This window comes from Mustelus asterias, chromosome 12 (genome assembly GCF_964213995.1).
Source record: "Mustelus asterias chromosome 12, sMusAst1.hap1.1, whole genome shotgun sequence".
Classification (NCBI taxonomy): domain Eukaryota; kingdom Metazoa; phylum Chordata; class Chondrichthyes; order Carcharhiniformes; family Triakidae; genus Mustelus; species Mustelus asterias.
Window position 1 is genome coordinate 54,599,400 of NC_135812.1, and position 23,011 is coordinate 54,622,410.

General features: G+C 44.3%; 2 protein-coding genes across 2 annotated transcripts in view; one reads left to right on the top strand and one right to left on the bottom strand.

Moving 5' to 3' along the window:
* LOC144502014 (uncharacterized) overlaps positions 1–2,070 on the bottom strand; it is a 46,916-nt gene extending 44,846 nt beyond the window's left edge. Inside the window, exon 1 of the mRNA XM_078226031.1 lies at positions 1,293–2,070. Within this exon, the coding sequence (XP_078082157.1) occupies positions 1,293–2,029 (737 nt within the window). The 5' untranslated portion in view covers positions 2,030–2,070. The remainder of the gene's footprint in view (positions 1–1,292) is intronic.
* The window catches only part of LOC144501461 (uncharacterized), a 418,660-nt gene that overhangs the window by 243,231 nt on the left and 152,418 nt on the right, over positions 1–23,011 (top strand). The gene's annotated exons all lie outside the window — the stretch shown is intronic.

The window sequence follows — 23,011 nt, forward strand, 5'->3', positions numbered from 1 at the left end:
CAGTGCTAACCACTGTGCTACCGTGCCGCCCAGTTGTAGCAGATAATAGCTTCCTTTCTTACTCATCTTCAGGGTTGAACAATGATACGTATCCTTAGCAGAATGAGGTCCTGTAACCTATCAAAATTAGAAAATAATTTATTTTTTTCAAACAGTTTCTGCTGGCTCTGCAGTTTCTTCAAACGTTTACACTGATAGTGTTTTTTTCAAATATAATCTAGCCTTTACAATATTATCTCTTACATCGATTCATTAATGATTAATGAACCTTGATTAATCTCTGAATAATCCTTAGTTTCAGGACTGGCTTTCAACACAAAAATCAGTACACAGTTAATACAGAAAAGTTACAGAATATGAAATGGCTGCAGGAAGCCACATGTTGGAGGTTAAAAGGGCTTCCTTGATCTTGTTAGTGAATATATTATGAAAGTGAATTAATTTCAAAACTAAATTTGATTTCCTATTCATACCCACAGTTTGCTACATTACAACAGTGGTTACACTTCAAAAGTACTTTATTGGCTGTAAAACACAGTTGGAGATCCAATGGCCATGAGAGGTGCTTTAGAAATGCAATTCTGTTCAAATTGACTGCAAACTAATCCTAGATCCTTCACAAGAATAAACCCAGAACTGAGAGCATTTAATCCTCAGGAAAGGCTGGGGCAGCTTTTCGCCAGAAAAGAGAAGACTGAAGGGTGACCTGATGGAAGTCTTTAAGATTATGAAGGGGTTCAATAATCCAATAGGGATTTCAGGAGAAACCTCTTTACCCAGCGAGTGGTGAGAATGTGCAACTCACTACCACAGCGAGTGGTTGAGGTGAATAACATGAATACATTGAAGGGGAAGCTGATACATACATGAGGGAGAAAGGAATAGATGGATATGCTGATGGGGAGGGAGATGAAGAGGGGTGGGTGGAGGCTCATGTGGAGCACAAATACTGACATAGACCAATTGAGCCGACTGGCCTGGCCCTGTGCTGTAGCCTCAATGCAACAGAGACAAATGTATTTATTTTAGATCTACCTGCAGTGGTAGGAAAAACACTATTTACTGTCCAGGATAAAATAAATGTCCTTCATCAGCTTTTGTGGAAGATTTAGTGGAAATGTGCTCTCCCAGGCTCAAAGAGCATCAGCCCACTGGAAGCAAATTCGTGAGACCGGCCAGTCCAGCAGAAAAAACCCTCTGACCCTCCCACTTCAACTGTCAGAGTGAACATGGTTCAGTCCTGGATGTGGTTAACAGCAGCAATAACAGCAGAATCCAACCCCTGTGATCACTTGTGAACTCGCTGGTGTCTCTGCAGATTTGATGAATCATTAAATCTTTTCCCACACATGGAGCAAGTGAATGGCTTCTCCCCAGTGTGAACTCGCTGGTGTCTTATCACAATTGTTGGATCATTGAAACGCTTCCCACACACGGAACAGTTAAATGGCCTCTCCCCAGTATGAATTCGCTGGTGTTTCAGCAGGTTGTATGAATAACTGAATCCCTTCCCACATTCAGAGCAGGTGAATGGCTTCTCCCCACTGTGAACTTCCTGGTGTCTCTGTAGGTGGGATGAGCGAGTGAATCCACTCCCACAAACAGAGCAGGTGAACGGTCTCTCCCCAGTGTGAACTCGCTGATGTCTCTGCAAGTTGGATACAACACTGAATCCTTTCCCACATTCAGAGCAGGTGAATGGCTTCCTCCCAGTGTGAATTCGCTCATGTCTCAACAGATGGGATATCTGACTAAACCCCTTCCCACACTGAGAGCAGGTGAATGGCCTCTCCCCAGTGTGACTGCGTCGATGAGTTTCCAGCTCAGATGGGGATCTGAATCCCTTCCCACAGTCTCCACATTTCCATGGTTTCTCCATGGTGCAGGTGTCCCCGAGACTCTCCCGTTGAAGCCTCTTCCACACACAGAACACGGGTAGTCTCTCCCCGCTGTGAATGCTGCAATGTATTTTCAGGCTGTGTAACTGGTTAAAGCTCTTTCCACACTCAGTGCACTGGAACACTCTCATTGGGGCGTGTGTGTCTCGGTGCTTTTCCAGTCGCACTGATGTTTAAAGTCTTCTGAACCAGACAGAGCAGAGAAACATTTCTCCTTCTTGATTCAGGGCCAATGATATCCAGGTCCCGATGAATTGAGAGACTATGCGATCTTGATGTGATGTCAGTATTGAGATTTATGTCTGTAAATCGTCACCTTCTGATATCCTGTAAAACGAGTTTACAAAAGTCATCACTTTCAGCACAGGATAGAAATTCAGCACAGGATAGAAATTCAGCACAGGATAGAAATTCAGCACAGGATAGAAATTCAGCACAGGATAGAAATTCAGCACAGGATAGAAATTCAGCACAGGATAGAAATTCAGCACAGGATAGAAATTCAGCACAGGATAGAAATTCAGCACAGGATAGAAATTCAGCACAGGATAGAAATTCAGCACAGGATAGAAATTCAGCACAGGATAGAAATTCAGCACAGACAATTCTAGTTTCTATGGAACATTCTGTCCTCTCTCATTCCCCAAAAGCTGTAAATCTCCACTCCACGCACTTTCCCTCCATTCTCACCTCTGCTGAATCTAATATTCACCCTCCCAATTCTCCTGAAGGTGCTGATTGAGGCTGATTGACAGATCCATGCTCACTGCTTCCTGTGCTGGACACAGAGGTGAAAATCATCATGCAGGCTGCCACACAGATATATGTCTATATGACTGGACTAAAAATGTGTGTAATATACAGATTGGATTCACTTCCTTTCCCTTCAGTTTATGGACTTGAGTTACCAAAGGTCCTCCTTGGCAGAAATGGAGGAGTGGAAATATGTAAATAACTATAGTACTAGATTAAAAACTAAAATTAATAATAAATTTCATTACAGGCCATGCAATAACTTATCTAAGGTGTACTGTGAGAGAAGAGAGACAGAGATGTCACAAAAGCCATGGTTAAACAAGGCATGTGGTAAACATGAAGAATTGGATTGACCAGGAAGTTTTAACCTTAGTGTCACTTAACACAATGGGGCAAAAACAATAGTAATAAAACGTATGGAGGGGGGGTTTATAACAAACCCGTGTGATTAATATTAAGAGGAAGGTCTTAGGCTACAGGAAGATATTGACAGGTTGGTCAGATGGGCTGATCAGTAGCAGTTGGAATTTAACCCTAAAGAGTGCAAAGTGATGCACTTTGGAAGAAGAAACAAGACAAGGCAGCATTTAATGAATGGCAGAACACTGCGAGTCAGAGGAACAGAGAGATCTGGGGTCAGGACATTTACCTTTATCAGTTGTGGCATAGATTGTAAGAGCAGGGAAGTCACAATGGAGCTGTACAAAACATTGGTTAAAACACAGCTAAAGTATTGTTTGCAGTTCTGATCGCCTCACTATAGGAAGGATGTGATTACACTGGAAAGGGTCAGAGAAGGTTCACCAGGATGTTGCCTGGGCTGAGATGTTTCACCTATGAAGAGGTGTTTGGAGTTTGGAATGCACTGCTTGGGAGGGTAGTAGAAACAGGAAACCTCAACATTTAAAATGTGGATGAACACTCAATGTCAAAACATTCAAGTCTATGGGCCAAAGGCCTGTTTCTGAGCTGTAATTTTCTATGGTTCTATAGGTCAGTGGGACTAGGCAAAAAATGGTTCGGCACAGACAAGAAGGGCCAAAAGGCCTGTTTCTGAGCTGTAATTTTCTATGGTTCTATGCTGGAAAGTGGGATTAGTGCAGATTGAGTACTTTTGTCGGTGCATTCTTGATGGGCCGAAGGGCCTATTTGTACTGCATGACTCTCTGTCTCCATAACTATGAGGGCATCTAGCAAGTAATTAAAAACAGACAGTAAGAGCTTCTTTACATATATAAGCTGGAAGAGAGAGGCCAAAGAACATCAGCCCCTTAGAGAATGAAATTGGGGAAATAATAACAGGGAACCTGGAAATGGCAGAGAAGTTACATATATACTTTCCAGCAGCTTTTAGGTGGCAGATACAAATAGCTTTCCAAATATATTAAGTAAACAAGGCGCAAAAGAAAATAAATACAATAACTATGTGGACTAAAAATGTGTACAGTACACAGACTGGGTTCACTTCTTTTTCCTTCAGTTCATGGAGTTGCCAAAGGTCCTCCTTGGTGGAAATGACTGAGTGGAAATACGTAAATAGCTATAGTACTATATCACTGTGTGTGGAGTTTGCACATTCTGCCCGTGTCTGCGTGGGTTTCCTCTGGGTGATCAGGTTTCCTCCCACAGACCAAAGATGTGCTTGCGGGTTGGGTTGATTGGCCCTGGTAAATTGCCACTTAGTGTCAGGGGGACTAGCTAGGGTAAATGCATGGGGTTATGAGGATAGGGCCTGGGTGGGATTGCGGTCGGTGCAGACTCAATGAGCCGCATGGCCTCCTTCTGCACTGTAGGATTCTATGATTCTATGAACTATCACCAGAGAAAAAGTAGTAGGGAAACTAATAGGACTAAAGGCCAGTAAGTCCCTTATCAGCACAGCAGCCAGAAGACTTGATGCAGGCAATAAAGTTCACCCTCAGAAAGATGCCACAGGCATGTGGAGGTTCTGACTTTTGTACAATGAGTCCGAATGTCCCTGTATCAAAGGTTGTGTTGAGAATCGGAACAAAGATTTGATTGGAAGTTGCAGATTCCAGGGAGGAAGAGGGACAAGAGAAGCAATCAGCATTATAAGATTAATGAGTGAATGCAGTTTAACTTTGGGACAGGAATTATATGTTTGGTTTATAGATTTTAAAAAAACATTCGAGTGAATTAACTGGAATAATTTCTCAACATTAGAAAATGTTCAATTATCTAAAAAATTAGAATTATGCATGAGAAAACTTTAAGAATAAAAATTTAACCCCTGTAATCAATTGTGAAGTTGTTGGTGCCTCAGCAGGTTGCACATCAAAGTGAATCTCTGCCCACACAGAGCAGCTGAATGGCCTCTCCCCGGTGTGAACAGGCGGGATGATTGACTGAGTCCCTGCCCACACATGGAGCAGAACAATGGCCTGTCCCTGGGGTGAACCCACTCATGTGCCTTCAGGTTGAATGACTGAATGCCTTCCCACACACAGAGCAGAGGAACGGCCTCTCCCGTGTGAACTCGCTGGTGAATCTTCAGATGGGTTGAATCAGTGAATCCTTTCCCACACACACACACAGCAGGTGAATGGCCTCCCTCTGGTTTGAACTTGCCAGTGTCTCCGTAGGGTGGATGCTTCACGAATCCTGTCCCACACGCTCAGAGCAGATGAAAGGCCTCTCTCCAGTGTGACCCCAATGAATTTTCAGTTCAGAGGGCGACCGGAATCCCTTCCCACAATCCCCACATTTCCTGGGTGGTGCAGTTCACCTTGTGATTCTCCAGGTTTGACAACCAGTTCAAGTCTAGTCTACGCATGCAGAACACATCTACCTTCTCTCCCCGCTGTGAATGGTATGATGAATTTGCAGGCTGTGTCACTGAAGAAAGTTCTTTGCAGAGTCAGTGCACGGGAACACTTTCACTCACACGTGCGTGTTTCCATGCTTGAACAGTCAGAATGACATTTAAAATCTTTTGACACAGACAGAACAATCAAAATCTTCTCTGTGCAGATTGAAAGATTGAAGATATTCAGCTCCTCACAATCAAGTTACTCGGTCACGTCTTGATGTGATGTTTATCCTGAGATTTCTGTCTGCAAGTCTCCAACTTTTGACATACTGTAAAAGGAGTTTTTAAAAAGTCATCACAGTCTCGAAATTCAGAACAGACAATTCTAGTTTCTATGGAACATTCTTTCCTCTCTCATTTACCCCAGAACCTGTAAATCTCCATCCCACATACTCCCTCCATTCTCACTCTGCTGTATCTAATAATCACCTAATTCTCCTGAAGATGCTGATTCAGGCTGATTCACATTTTCTAACTGGCAACTTCCTGTTCAGGAACACAGGTCAGAACAAATAGGAACTGGAGTTATCCATTCACTCCAACTGCTGTTTGTTCCTCATAACACTTAACTCCCTTGTCATTAGAAAACGTGTCTACCACGTCCTTGAATATATTCAATGATCATCAGCCTCCACAGGTTCCTGTTTTTCCTTTCTCTCATTCTCCAAAAGCTGTAAATCTCCATCCCTCATACTCTCCCTCCATTCTCACTCTGCTGTATCTAATATTCACCCTCCCAATTCTCCTCAAGGTGCTGCTTCATGCAGATCGACAAATCCATGAACACTGCTTCCTCTGCTGGACACAGAGACCTGACAATCTTCATGCAGACCCCAGATAATCTTTTGTCTATATTAGAACATAGAACAGTACAGCACAGAACAGGCCCTTCGGCCCACGATGTTGTGCCAAGCTTTATCTGAAACCAAGATCAAGCTATCCCACTCCCTATCATCCTGGTGTGCTCCATGTGCCTATCCAATAACCGCTTAAATGTTCCTAAAGTGTCTGACTCCACTATCACTGCAGGCAGTCCATTCCACACCCCAACCACTCTCTGCATAAAGAACCTACCTCTGATATCCTTCCTATATCTCCCACCACGAACCCTATAGTTATGCCCCCTTGTAACAGCTCCATCCACCCGAGGAAATAGTCTTGGAACGTTCACTCTATCTATCCCCTTCATCATTTTATAAACCTCTATTAAGTCTCCCCTCAGCCTCCTCCGCTCCAGAGATAACAGCCCTCAACCTTTCCTCATAAGACCTACCCTCCAAACCAGGCAGCATCCTGGTAAATCTCCTCTGCACTCTTTCCAGCACTTCCACATCCTCCTTATAGTGAGGTGACCAGAACTGCACACAATATTCCAAATGTGGTCTCACCAAGGTCCTGTACAGTTGCAGCATAACCCCACGGCTCTTAAACTCCAACCCCCTGTTAATAAAAGCTAAGATGTGGAGATGCCGGCGTTGGACTGGGGTAAGCACAGTAAGAAGTCTCACAACACCAGGTTAAAGTCCAACAGGTTTATTGGGTAGCAAATACCATAAGCTTTCGGAGCGCTGCTCCTTCGTCAGAGACCACTCCATCTGACGAAGGAGCAGCACGCTCCGAAAGCTTATGGTATTTGCTACCAAATAAACCTGTTGGACTTTAACCTGGTGTTGTGAGACTTCTTACAATAAAAGCTAACACACTATAGGCCTTCTTCACAGCTCTATCCACTTGAGTGGCAACCTTTAGAGATCTGTGGATACTGGACTAAAAATGTGTGGAATGAACAAACTTGATTCACTTTCTTCCCTTCAGTTCCTGCAAGTCAATAATTGAAGCCCATAATGAGAAAAGAAATGGAAGGGGGAGAATATAAAATTCTTGATACAGACTGCTACCTGTATATGTTTATTTATTGAACACAAGATGTGTGTAATATACATAGTACTCCTTGAACAGAAGTACAGGGGTGATCCGAGCAAGAAATGCATATAGGCAGTTTGTGGTCATAACTGGGAATTCACTGCCTTTGAGGGCGATGGAAATCACAACAATATTTAACAAAATTAAATTAGAAATGTATTTGAAAGATAAATGAACTTGCAGGAGAACAGGGATATATGGCTATGTGACTGGAAATATATAATGTAGCTACAGTACTATATTACAAGACTAGAAATAGGCATAAATATATTTTATTACAGAACCACAAATAATATATCTAATCTGTACAACATAACAGCACTAGACATATCTCTGTCCTGTACTAATTTACTGTCCCCTTCAATGCCAGCTATCTCCTGGGGAAAACAGCCCTTTAATTGTGAACATTAGGAAAGAGACCATCCTTTTAGCCAGACAAACAAATGTGTCAAACTGAGGGAGCAAAGGCTTAAAGAGAGAGAGAGACCTGGGCCAACCTTTCCAGAGTCTGCACCCTCCCTGGATTCACTTCTTTTCCCTTCAGTTGCTGCAAGTCCCCAAATTCTCCCAGAATGTGAAAAGAAATCGAAAGGAGGAGAAAAGAAAGTGTATTACTCACAGATGTTGGCCTCTTTTAAGGTCAACTCACAGATGTTGGTTTCTTTTCGTCTATTACAAATACGTTAATACAAAACAATTGCAAATACACAAAGAACAAATGTGAAAAATACATTACCAATGGCTAACGCCATCCATTTATCAATTACGACCTTCTATTTAGGAAGGGTTCACTGACGGTCATAGTTGTCCAGGGCATTGCCCTCTCGCAGATGTTGGCGACAGGAGGAGGTTTGAGTCCGTCTGAAGCTCAATCTTCATTCAGACAGAGGCGCAGCAGCTTTCCTGGACAGTAATGAGCAGGTGAACAAGCTCATTGTCTAACTTCCGCATTCAGACACTGGGGGAGCTCTGATTGGCTGGAGAAGCAGAGTCATTCCGGTCCTCCTGAGTTCCCATTGGTCAATCCCCCCGCAGACGGACAATAAGGGGCGGAGCCCCACGTGGGGGTGGGAGAGACTTTTTCCTCCAGCAGTGCTGAGCTGTTGTCCAATGGGAAAGGCTGGAAATCCCTGAAATTGGTCAGTGCGCCGGCTTTGTCCCGGTCCACGCACCACATCCGCACCCGCACATGCACCAGCTCTGACCAATGGGAAGAATGGGAGGACCGGAAGGACTCTTGTCCTTTAGAACAAAGAAAATTACAGCACAGGAACTTCGGCCCTCCAAACCTGCACTGACCATGCTACCCGACTTAACCAAAACCCCCTACCCTTCCGGGGACCATATTCCTCCATTCCCATCCTATTCATGTATTTGTCAAGACGCCCTTAAAAGTCACTATCGTATCTGCTTCCACTACCTCCCCTGGCAACGAGTTCCAGGCACCCACCACCCTCTGTGTAAAAAATCTGCCTCGTAATCTCCTTTAAACCTTGCCCCTTAAACCTGTGCCCACTAGTAATTGAGTCTTCCACCCTGGGAAAAAAGCTTCTGACTATCCACTCTGTTCATGCCTCTTATAATCTTGTAGACTTCTATCAGGTCACCTCTCAACCTCCGTCGTTCCAATGAGAACAAACCAAGTTTCTCCAACCTCTCCTCATAGCTGATGCCCTTCATACAAGGCAACATCCTGGTAATTCTTTTCTGTACCCTCTCCAAAGCCTCCACATCCTTCTGCTAGTGTGGTGACCAGAATTGAACCCTATATTCCAAGTGCGGCCTAACTAAGGTTCTATAAAGCTGCAACATGACTTGCCAATTTTTAAACTCAATGCCCCGGCCGATGAAGGCAAGTATGCCGTATGCCTTCTTGACTATCTTCTCCACTGCATTGCGACTTTCAGTGACCTGTGTACCTGTACACCCAGGTCCCGTTGCCTATCAATACTCTTAAGGGTTCTGCCACTTACTGTATATTTCCTATTTGTATTAGACCTTCCAAAATGCATTACCTCTAGCCAATCAGAGCGCGAACGTATTGAGTCATAGAGGTTTACAGCATGGAAACAAGCCCTTGGGCCCAACTTGTCCATGCCGCCCTTTTTTTCATCGACTAAGCTAGTCCCAATTGCCCGCATCTGGCCCATATCCCTCTATATCCATCTTACCCATGTAACTGTCTAAACGCCTTTTAAAATACAAAATTTTATCCGCCTCTACTACTACCTCTGGCAGCTTGTTCCAGACACTCACCACCCTCTGTGTGAAAAGAATTGCCTCTTTGAACCCTTTTGTATTTTTCCCCTCTCACCTTAAACTTATGCCCTCTAGTTTTAGACTCCTACCTTTGGGAAAAGATATTGACTATCTAGCTGATCTATGCCCCTCATTATATTATGCATTCTATAAGATCACCCCTAAACCTCTTGCGCTCCAGAGAAAATAGTCCCAGTCTATCCAGCCTCTCCTTATAACTCAAGCCATCAAGTCCCGTTAGCATCCCAGTAAATCTTTTCTGCACTCTTTCTAGTTTAATAATATCTTTCCTATAATAGGATGACCAGAACTGTATACAGTAATCCAAGTGTGGCCTTACCAATGCCTTGTACAACTTCAACAAGACGTCCCAACTCCTGTATTCAATGTTCTGACCAATGAAACCAAGCATGCTGAATGCCTTCTTCACCACTCTGTCCACTGTGACTCCAGTTTCAATGAGCTATGCACCTGTACTTCTAGATCTCTTTCTTCTATAACTCTCCCCAACGCCCTCCCATTAACTGAATAAGTCCTGTCCTGGTTCGATGTACCAAATGGATGTACCAAATGTCAAAAGCCTTGCTAAAGTCCATGGAGACAACATCAACTGCACTGCCCTCATACCACCTTGGTTACCCCTTCAAAAAACTCAATCAAATTTGTGAGACATGATTTTCCACTCAAAGCCAGGCCGACTGTCCCTAATCAGTCTTTGCCTCTCTAAATGCCTGTAGATTCTGTCAGAATAATTTGTGTGAATGAATTGTCAACATATCCACTCTTCCATTGCCTGCTGTCTGTTTGAGGGTGGATATTTTTACTCCCAGCAATGTGATTGACCATTTTTCTTTATAGCAAAGCGAAACCACAAAGGTTCATTTGAATTAACTTCCAAGATATGGGTGGCATAATGGTTTGCACTGCTGCCTCATATGCCAGGGACCCGGGTTCAATTCCGGCCTCAGGTCACTGTGTGGACTTTGCACATTCTCCCATTGTCTGCATTGGTTTCCTCCCACAATCCAAAGAAGCGCAAGTTAGGTGGATTGGCCATGCTAAATTGCCCCTTAGCATCAAGGGGATTAACACGGTAAATACGTGGGGTTATGGAATATAAGGAGCCTGGATAGGATTGTTGTCGGTGCAGGCTCAATGAGCCTAATGGCCTCTTCTGCACAGTGGACATTCTATGATTCTATATCATCCCAATGTAATCTAGTAACTTATTCCTTAATTAATAATGGAACACCACTTTTATATCCTCCCATCTCGCTGAAGATCCTACCTTCAGGAATTTTGAGTTGCCAGTCCTACCCCTTCCACAGCCATACCACTGAGTAAGTGTTGATGGCAGAATAAAGGACAGCTCTGTCTGGAAGCAAAACAAGATGCAGACTGGCACTTGGCAAAAAAAAACATATCTGGAGGGATGTCAGAAGTTACAGAGGGATATAGATAGGATGCAAGACTGGGCGGAGAAGTGGCAGATGGACTTCAACCCAGATAAATGCGTAGTGGTCCATTTTGGCAGGTTAAATGGGATGAAGAAGTACAATATTAAGGGAAAGACTCTTAGTACTGTAGAGGATCAGAAGGACCTTGGGGTCCGGGTCCATAGGACTCTAAAATCAGCCCCGCAGGTGGAGGTGGTGGTTAAGAAGGCGTATGGTGTGCTGGCATTTATCAATCGAGGGATTGAGTTTAGGAGTCCGGGGATAATGATGCAGCTATATAAGACCTTCGTCAGACCCCACTTGGAGTACTGTGCTCAGTTCTGGTTGCCTCATTATAGAAAGGATGTGGAAAAGATTGAAAGGGTGCAGAGGAGATTTACAAGGATGTTGCCTGGATTGAGTGGCATGCCTTATGAGGATAGGCTGAGGGAGCTCGGTCTTTTCTCTTGGAGAGACGTAGGATGAGAGGAGACCTAATAGAGGTATATAAGATGTTGAGAGGCACAGATCGGGTGGACTCTCAGAGGCTTTTTCCCAGGGTGGAAATGACTGCTACGAGAGGACACAGGTTTAAGGTGCTGGGGGGTAGTTTCAGGGGAAATGTTAGGGGGAAGTTTTTCACACAGAGGGTTGTGGGCGAGTGGAATCGGCTGCCGTCAGTGGTGGTGGAGGCAAACTCAATTGGGTCTTTTAAGAGACTCCTGGATGAGTACATGGGACTTAATAGGATGGAGGGTTATAGGTAGGCCTAAAAGGTAGGGATATGTTCGGCACAACTTGTGGGGCTGAAGGGCCTGTTTTGTGCTGTAGTTTTTCTATGTTTCTTTCTATGTTTCTAAATCAAAATGGAGAAGCGAGTTCAGGGTGTGAAGTTGTTGAACTCAATGTTGAGTCCAGAAGACTGTAAAGTGCCTCATCGGAAGATGAGGAGCTGTTCATCCAGCTTGTGTTGGGCTTCTCCGGAACATTGCAGCAGGCCGAGGACAGAAATGTGAGCGTGAGAGTAAGGTGGTGAATTCTAATGGCAAGCAAGCGGAAGGTCAGGGTTATGCTTGTGGACTCAGCGAAGGTGTTCCACAAAGAGGGCAGTGCTGTGGGGAAAATTTAGAAAAGGATGGCCAAACTCTAACATCTAAAATCTCAGACTATTCAAAAACTCGCAAAAGGCAATGTCTCTGTTCAAAAGACGTAACAAAATTTATTTTAAAACATAAAAGGTCAAACAGGGCATGCAAACATAAGCGTACGGCCATTCGGGGATCTCCAAAGGGTTAAACAGCTCAGGTTCAGAACTGAAAAAAATCTCCGAAAGATCTGAGGCACTCAGCCAAAATACAGAATGATTATAGTTTTTCTTATCTATAAATTACACCTCCATGAGCTTAGAATCAATTTCATTTAACAGTTTCACATCAATACATTTTCTGTCAGATACCTCAACCATCTGTGAACCTGCTGCTCAGCAAAATGGTAATTGATTGGTCCATTTAATTCGGACGTAACTCCCAATTTGGCTAAACTGAATTCCTGGTAGCTAAGTAACCACAAACACTTAATAGAAGCCAAAAGTGAAGCTTCCCATAGGTTTGTTGCCAAGAGAAGCAGACACGTAACTCTGGCCATAGAGCTGTGTCTACTTTAGTCTGGACAATGAAAGCTACCTGTTCATTAAGTTGTAACGTTGTCCCATGTATGAAACATAATTCTGCTTAGCTAATGATTTTCCCCAACCCTGTGGCTCTAAACTTGTGACCTCTACCATCATTTCTTGCAGCAGTGGCTTTTAGCTGAAGTAAACAATACATTAAAATACATTTAATACTTTATATACTTTAAAATCATATTTACTTGTTTTAACACTGTTACTGCATTCACATATGAGTAAACTGTCCATATTAACTTGTTATAAAGAATCATTTAACTGCTTCCTTGCTATCTGTGTGTGAATCTCACTAACTTATTTGAAATTCCCTTCTACAAACCTTCTTCTCTGCTGAAGGAGGTTTTTCTCGGAGGCTAAGTATTGAGCTGAGTTCAGCTAATACAAAGATTTGGGAAAGACAGTATATTGGCTAAAGAATTTCTTTATTGATCAACGTGTGCTGGGAGAAAGGCAGCTAGGCAGTCCAACTCCTTTCTAAAGTTACAATATATTGGTTGGAGAGTTATACTATTTCAAAAGTTCATTTCACCAACCCAATCTGTCATCCTAACTGGATGCTCCAATCACATTAGTACACATTATTTACCTTGGCCAATAGCATACTACGCTCTGGCAGAGTGGGAATTCATTGGTCTGTAGAATCTGAAAGTTCCTGCCCACTGTTACTTTGCAACTTTTACTTACGTAGGTCCATAGGGTTCAAAGGTTGCTTTCTCACTGTCTCTTAGCAACTTCCATTATGTAGGTTATGGGGTTCAAAAGTTCCTTTCCCACTCTCTGCTAAGCAATCCCATATAAAGAACAAAGAACAGTACAGCACAGGAAACAGGCCCTTCGGCCCTCCAAGCCTGTGCCGCTCCTTGGTCCAACTAGACCAATCGTTTGTATCCCTCCATTCCCAGGCTGCTCATGTGACTATCCAGGTAAGTCTTAAACGATGTCAGCGTGCCTGCCTCCACCACCCTACTTGGCAGCACATTCCAGGCTCCCACCACCCTCTGTGTAAAAAACATCCCTCTAATATCTGAGTTATACTTCACCCCTCTCACCTTGAGCCCGTGACCCCTCGTGAACGTCACTTCTGATCTGGGAAAAAGCTTCTCACCGTTCACCCTATCTATCCCCTTCATAATCTTGTACACTTCTATTAGATGTCCCCTCATTCTCCGTCTTTCCAGGGAGAACAACTCCAGTTTACCCAATCTCTCCTCATAGCCAAGACCCTCCATACCAGGCAACATCCTGGTAAACCTTCTCTGCACTCTCTCTAACGTCTCCACGTCCTTCTGGTAGTGCGGCGACCAGAACTGGACGCAGTACTCCAAATGTGGCCTAACCAGCGTTCTATACAGCTGCATCATCAGACTCCAGCTTTTATACTCTATACCCCGTCCTATAAAGGCAAGCATACCATATGCCTTCTTCACCACCTTCTTCACCTGTGTTGCCACCCTCAAGGATTTGTGGACTTGCACACCTAGGTCCCTCTGTGTTTCTATACTCCTGATGACTCTGCCATTTATTGTATAACTCCTCCCTACATTATTTCTTCCAAAATGCATCACTTCGCATTTATCCGGATTAAACTCTATCTGCCACCTCTCCGCCCAATTTTCCAGCCTATCTATATCCTGCTGTATTGCCCGACAATGCTCTTCGCTATCCGCAAGTCCAGCAAGTATCCGCAAGTATCAGTAAAAAATGAATAAACCTATTCATTCTAGTGTCTGGGAAGCTTGTACTTTCTATAACACGTGATAAAAACTGTGCTCTGTGGCTTCATTGTTCTGAAAGAATGTGGTCTGTCGCATTCAGCTTTTATCCCATTATGCTTTCGGGTAGTCTGCACTTTGGCCAAGGTGTACATTTTAATACAAAACATTCAAAAATACATGTTTAAATCTGAAATACATGTTTAAATTCTCTAACTGTGGTTATATGTGTCTCTAGGCAAATAGAACCTGTGTTTAATATAGGTATAAGGCACATTGAGATCCTTACTCTAAGTTAGTCCTCCCTGTTTTAGTAATCTTTATTAATTTTAGTCCCAGGGTATTCTGAACCCCTCTAACACTATAACTCCTCAATTGCCAACTAACTCTGCCTGCCTTTCTACAGAACCTAAAGGGGTATGGAGTGAGCAGAACAAACTTGGCACACAATTAGGTCACTTTATATAATTAAAAAAAAACTTCTCTAACAACAAAACAAACTTGATTTTAAACTTCATCCTTTTTTTGTTACATTCCTCAACGTAATTATTTTAATTTGATCAAAGAACAAAGAACAATACAGCACAGGAACAGGCCCTTCGGCACTCCAAAGCCCGTGGCGCTCCCTGGTCCAAACTAGACCATTCTTTTGTATCCCTCCATTCCCACTCCGTTCATAAGGCTATATAGATAAGTCCTAAACGTTCCCAGTGTGTCCGCCTCCACCACCTTGCCTGGCAGCGCATTCCAGGCCCCCACCACCCTCTGTGTAAAATACGTCCTGCTGGTATCTGTGTTAAACCTCCCCCCCTTCACCTTGAACCTATGACCCCTCGTGAACGTCACCACCGACCTGGGGAAAAGCTTCCCACCGTTCACCCTATCCATGCCTTTCATAATTTTATACACCTCTATTAAGTCTCCCCTCATCCTCCGTCTTTCCAGGGAGAACAACCCCAGTTTACCCAATCTCTCCTCATAACTAAGCCCCTCCATACCAGGCTACATCCTGGTAAACCTCCTCTGTACTCTCTCCAAAGCCTCCACATCTGTCTGGTAGTGTGGCGACCAGAACTGGACGCAGTATTCCAAATGCGGCCGAACCAACTTTCTATACATCTGCAACATCAGACCCCAACTTTTATACTCTATGCCCCGTCCTATAAAGGCAAGCATGCCATATGCCTTCTTCACCACCTTCTCCACCTGTGACGTCACCTTCAAGGATCTGTGGACTTGCACATCCAGGTCCCTCTGCATATCTACACCCTTTATGGTTCTGCCATTTATCGTATAGCTCCTCCCTACATTATTTCTACCAAAATGCATCACTTCGCATTTATCAGGATTGAACTCCATCTGCCATTTCTTTGCCCAAATTTCCAGCCTATCTATATCCTTCTGTAGCCTCTGACAATGCTCCTCACTATCTGCAAGTCCTGCCAATTTTGTGTCGTCCGCAAACTTACTGATCACCCCAGTTACACCTTCTTCCAGATCGTTTATATAAATCACAAACAGCAGAGGTCCCAATACAGAGCCCTGCGGAACACCACTAGTCACAGGCCTCCAGCCGGAAAAAGACCCTTCCACTACCACCCTCTGTCTTCTGTGACCAAGCCAGTACTCCACCCATCTAGCTACCTCCCCCTTTATCCCATGAGATCCAACCTTTTTCACCAGGCTACCATGAGGGACTTTGTCAAACGCTTTACTGAAGTCCATATAGACGACATCCACGGCCCTTCCCTCGTCAACCATTCTAGTCGCTTCTTCAAAAAACTCCACCAGGTTAGTGAACCATGCTGACTATCGTTAATGAGTTTATTCCTTTCTAAATGCGCATACATCCTATCTCTAAGAATCTTCTCCAACAACTTCCCCACCACGGACGTCAAGCTCACCGGCCTATAATTACCCGGGTTATCCTTCCTACCCTTCTTAAATAACGGGACCACATTAGCTATCTTCCAATCCTCTGGGACCTCACCTGTGTCCAGTGACGAGACAAAGATTTGCGTCAGGTGCCCAGCGATTTCATCTCTCGTCTCCCTGAGCAGCCTTGGATAGATTCCATCAGGCCCTGGGGATTTGTCAATCTTTATATTCTCTAACAAAACTAACACTTCCTCCCTTGTAATGGAGATTTTCTCCAATGGTTCAACACTCCCCTCCGAGACACTCCCAGTCAACACATCCCTCTCCTTTGTGAATACCGACGCAAAGTATTCATTTAGGATCTCCCCTACTTCTTTGGGCTCTAAGCATATTTCCCCACTTTTGTCCCTGAGAGGTCCGATTTTTTCTCTGACAACCCTTTTGTTCCTAACGTATGAATAAAATGCCTTGGGATTCTCCTTAATCCTGTCTGCCAAGGACATTTTGTGACCCCTTTTTGCCCTTCTAATTCCCCGTTTGAGTTCTTTCCTACTTTCTTTGTACTCCTCCAGAGCTCCCTCCGTTCGTAGCTGCCTGGACCTAACATACGCCTCTCTTTTCTTTTTGACCAGTCCCTCAATTACCCTGGTTATCCACGGTTCTCGAATCCTACCCTTCCTATCCTTCTTTTTTACAGGCACATGCCTGTCCTGTCGCCCTAACAACTGTTCCTTAAAAGACTCCCACATGCCAGATGTGGATTTACCCTCAAACAGCCTCTACCAATCAAGAGCTGCCAATTTCTGCCTAATCCCACTAAAGTTAGCCTTCCCCCAACCCAACACCTTACCCTTGGGACACCACTCATCCTTTTCCATCACTATCCTAAAGCTAACAGAATTGTGGTCACTATTTGCCACATGTTCCCCCACCGAAACTTTGAAGACCTGACCGGGCTCATTCCCAGTACTAGGTCCAGTATAGCCCCCTCTCTAGTCGGGCTATCTACGTATTGTTCCAAAGAACCCTCCTGTACGCATTTTACAAATTCCTCCCCATTCAGAGTCCCAGCTCTCAGCGATTTCCAGTCTATACCAGGGAAATTGAAGTCTCCCACTACAACAACCCTATTTTTCCTGCACCTATCCAGTATCTCCTGACATATCCGTTCTTCCACTTCCCTTGGGCTGTTGGGGGGCCTGTAGTATATCCCCAACATAGTGACTGCGCCCTCCCTGTTTCTAAGCTCCACCCAGAGTGACTCGTTACACGACCCCTCTGAATTGTCCTCCCTCTGCACCACTGTAATATGCTCTCCAACTAATACTGCTACTCCCCCACCTCTTTTGGCCCCTCCTCTGTCTCGCCTAAAACACTTGTACCCCGGAATATTCAGCTGCCAGTTCTTCTTGGGGATGGGTAACGTCTGTTCTTTATAAACTGGCTCACTTGCTTTGTTAATTCTATATGGGCTCGGAGAATCAGAACCCAGACTTTATCATCTTTATCCTTTTTCTCCTTTTGCCACCACTCCCTCTGTTTTGTCGGAGGGTCGTGGGGATTCCAATCAGACCTAATCATTTTATCATAAAAGTTCAATACTGCGGATTCTGAAATCTGAAACAAAAACAGAAAATGCTGGAAAATCTCAGCAGGTCTGACAGCATCTGTGGAGAGAGAACAGAGCCAATGTTGAGTCAGAATGAGCCTTCGTCAGAGCTCTTATGAAGTGTCATCACGACTCAAAACGTTGGCTCTATTCTCTAATCATTTTTATCCAGAAATTTCTTGTTCTTAGTTTCCAAATGGCAGGTAAGAGAGCTGTCCGGTCCCCACTCCAGCTCTGATTTTTCACTGGCCATGCTTGGGTAGGATTATAACCATTAGAATCTACTCTCGGAGCTCTGCTTTTCAGTTCAGTGCTACTTGGAGTATCCCGTCACTTCACCGACTATCAGGGCACAAGTCCCTCACAGTTCTTATCACAAATTTATGATAAAATAATGTGAACAATGCCTGAGAACGCTTCTTAACTTCTTCACCAACTACCTACCACTGTTTGTTGATTGGTCAGACTCCCTTTTTACAGATTTGGGTATCTCAGCTGCTGAACACCAGCTGGTCCTGGAATAAGTTTAATTCTAACTCATTCTGAGTAAATATTCTCACCAGGCCCTCTGTCGGGGCCCTGCTAAGCAGCTTTAATGGTCTGTGATTGCAGAAACTGAGCAGTCACAGGAATGTGGTCAAGATAGTCCAGTCCCATAATGCCTCACATTCAATCTGCAGTCCTTCAATTATAACACAATATGTGGCTGTATGTAGCTGCCTCGGCCGTGGTCAACACCAACACTGCCTTCTTGAACTGTTACAATGCCTGAGGTGTAAGTACACCCACAATGCTGTTAGGGAGGGATTTCGAGCTACACATTCTAGACTTTCACTTGACTGTAGGTGGATACCAGATTGATATATTCCATTCAACCTCACCCAAGGTGAGTTATTCCAATTCCTTTATTTTCCAGGACAATATATTCACAATATCTTTAAAACAGAAATTAAACATTCCCATTTGATTTCAGGTATTAACATATTCTGTTAGTTTGTTCTTTATTGCCGGTGTCCCCTTGAAGCAAAGGAGGTTGAGGGGAGATTTGATCAAGGTGGACAAGATTCTGACAGGTTTAGATAAGGTGGATAAAGAAAAGCTGTCCCCATTAGCTGATGGGCCAAGGAAGCTGGGGACACAGATTTAAGGTTTTGGATCAGAGATGCAGGGGGGGATGTGAGGAAGAATATTTTGATACAGCGAATGGTAATGACCTGGAACTTGCTGCCTACGAGAGTGGAGGAAATTGGATGTGCATTTGGGGGGCTTCAAACAGAAATGCTGACTAAATATCTCTGAACTTCCTAACACTCTGTCACTCTGTGATCCTTGTGAAATTTAAAACCAGGTATTTTCAACAAGACACAAAGAGCGTCAGCCCACTGGAGGCAAAGTTGAGACATCTGCCAGTCCAGCAGAAAGAAACCCTCCGACCCTCCCCATTGACCAACTGTGAGAATGAACAAAATGCAGTCCTGGATGTAATTGAGAGCAGAAACAATAACAGCAGAATCCAATCCCTGTAATCACTCGTGAACTTGTTGGTGTCTCAGCAGCTGGGATGAAACTCTGAATCCCTTCCCACACTGAGAGCAGGTGAATGGCCTCTCCGAGTGTGAACTTGCTGGTGTACCCACAGGTTGGATGAGTCAGTGAATCTCTTCCCACACTGAGAGCAGATGAACGGTCTGTCCCCAGTGTGAACTTGCTGGTGTGTCTGCGGGCTGAATAACTGAGTGAATCCTTCCCCACACAGAGAGCAGCTGAGTGGTCTCTCTCTAGTGTGACTGTGCCAATGAGTTTCCAGTAGAGATGGGTAATTGAATCCCTTCCCACAGTCCCCACATTGCCATAGTTTTCCCATGTTCACAATTAAATGGCTGGTTTCTCCAGATGGCTGACATTTAAGTGGAAAGTCAATTACGATAGAACAGAAATATGTCTAGTGTTGTTCATGACTGACATTTAAATGGACAATGTAGGTGATGTCTCCATTATGACTTGTTATATTTTACCTGCTCTATATTAATGATTGTCTGCTGAGTACATTTATTGTTATTGTTAATCTTGCAGTATAGTCCTCATTGTAACTGCATGCTGGGCTGCCAGATGAGGGAGTGGGGGAAAGGTGGTGAGGGGACCTTGCAAAATGTCTTCCCAGTGTTTTCTTCCAAATCAATGCAGTTTAATTTTAAACATCACAGCTTTTGTTTTTCTCTTCACACAGGCTAAAATTTCCTCCTGTCTCCAACATCTGTGAGTGCAGCGCAGATTTTAAACATCAGTACGACTGGAAAAGCACCAAGACACACACACACACACCCGAGTGAGAGTATTCCAGTGCACTGACTCATAGAACTCATAGAACCCCTACAGTGCAGAAGGAGGCCATTCGGCCCATCGAGTCTACACCGACCACAATCCCACCCAGGCCCTACCCCCCACATATTTTACCCGCTAATCCCGCTAACCTACACATTTCAGGACTCTAAGGGACAATTTTTAACCTGGCCAATCAACCTAACCCGCACATCTTTGGACTGTGGGAGGAAACCGGAGCACCCGGAGGAAACCCACGCAGACACGAGGAGAATGTGCAAACTCCACACAGACAGTGACCCGAGCCGGGAATCGAACCCAGGACCCTGGCGCTGTGAAGCAGCAGTGCTAACCACTGTGCTACCGTGCCGCCCAAATGACTGTGGAAAAAGCTTTAACCAGTTACACAGCCCAAAAAAAATCACAACGTTCACAGTGGGGAGAGACTGTACCTGTGTTCTGTGTGAGATTTAACTGATTGTTTAACCTGGAGAGTCACAAGGACACACGCACCATGGGGAGACCGTGGAAAGGTGGGGACTGTAGGAAGGGATTCAGGTTTCCATCTCAGCTGGAAATTCCTCGGCGCATTCACACTGGAGGGAGACGGTTCACCTGCTTTGTGTGTGTCGAAAGCAATTCAGTGAGTTATCCCACCTGCAGAAACATAGGTACATTCATATTGGGGAGAGGCCTTTCACCTGCTCCGATTGTGGAAAGGGATTCATTCAGTTAACCACTCTGCGAAGACACCAGTGAATTCACGCGGAGGAGACACCATTCACCTGCTCTGTGTATGGAAAGGGATTCACTCATTTACCTGATCTACTGACACACAAAGTCACTCACACGCAGGAGGGACCCTTTAAATGCTCTGATTGTGGGACTGGCTTTAATAGGTCTCAGTATCTGATGGCCCATCAGCACATTCACTCTGAAGAGAGACCGCTCAGCTGCTCTCACTGCAAAAAGAGGTTTAAAATGTCATCCAGCCTGCAGAGACACCAGGGAGTTCACAGCAAGGAAATGCTATTCACCTGCTCTATGAGTGGGAAGGGATTCACTCTGTCATCCCACCTGCTGAAACACCAGCGAGTTCACAAGTGATGACAGTGTTGGATTCTGCTGTTATTGCTGCTGTTAATCACATCCAGGACTGAACCATGTTCATTCTGATAGTGGGTGAAGTGGGAGGGTCGGAGGGTTTCTTTCTGCTGGACTGGCCGGACTCACAACTTTGCTTCCAAGGCTGATGCTCTTTGAGCCTGGGAGGGCACATTTCCACTGAAATGATCCACAAAAGCTGATGAAGGACATTTATTTTATCCTGGATAGTAAATAGTGTTTTTCCCCACACTACAGGTGGATCGAAAATAAATACAGAAAGAACTGGAAAAATCCAGCAGGTCTGGCAGCATCTGTGGAGAGAGAAACAGAGTTAATGTTTCACGTCCAATGTAACTCTACTTCAGAACGAAAGAGAGGGAGAAATGTGATGGGTTTGATGCTGCTGAGAAAGGGGGGAGGGTCAGGTAGAACATGAAAACAAGTTGCAGATTCGCACTCGGCAAAAAAAAATCAAAGTGGAGGAGAAAGTTCAGTGAAGTTGTTGAACTCAATGTTGAGTCCAGAAGGCTGTAAAGTGCCTCATCGGAAGATGAGGGGCTGTTCGTCCAGCTTGTGTTGGGCTTCTCCGGAACATTGCAGCAGGCCGAGGACAGAAATGTGAGCGTGAGAGCAAGGTGATGAATTCTGATGGCAAGCAAGCGGAAGGTCAGGGTCATGCTTGTGGACTCAGCGGAGGTGTTCCACAACTCTATTGTGACTGGAGCTTTATTTCAAAATGAATACTGTATTCACCTAAATGCTTGTGGAATCTGCATAGCTAGCAGGAATTGTTTAAACTAAGAATTTCTCCTTTCCTCTTGATCAGCTGGAGGACATTATATTCTGTCAAATCTGCCTCAGGAATAACGCTGATTGTTCAGTCTGAGTGTGAAAAAAAGATACAGGGGACGATCTTACTGGCTCGACTCACCACTTGATCAGCGTGGTGAGCCGGGAAGATAGCGTGCCAGGCTGAAGGATTACTGTCTTCTTGGCTCTGTTTTGCTGGCGGAAACAGCTTTGTGCCCAGAAAGGGAGCGAAGGCTACTTGCATAGAATTGCCTACATTACAAGAAATCAGATAAAGGGATAGTATGAAACAGTTCGATTGTATTTTTGTCTATGATAATGAGAGAAGGTGGTGCAAATAATTAGGAATCCAATTAAATTAATCTAGTGACCAAATTGACCAATAGTCATGTTACAACACCAGGCGGCATGGTGGTTAACACTGCTGCCTTACAGTGCAAGAGTCTCTGTCCGTGTGGAGTCCGCACGTTTTCCCCATGTCTGCATGCATTTCCTCCCATAGTCCAAAGGTGCATTGGCCATGCTAAATTCTCCTTCAATGTACTCAAACAGATGCCACAGTGTGGTGCCTAGGGGATTTTCACAGTAACTTCATTGCAGTGTTAATGTAAGCCTACTTGTGACATGAATAAATAAACTTAAAAACTTAAACTTAAACAACAGGCCCAACTCTGACGTGAGATAATGTTCATTTTGGGGATAAAAGTAGAGGTTCCGAAGGTCTTCCTTGCTAAACAAGTAGTGAAGACTCCCAAGGCCGAGGTCCAAGGAAATTCCTGTCAAAGAAGGA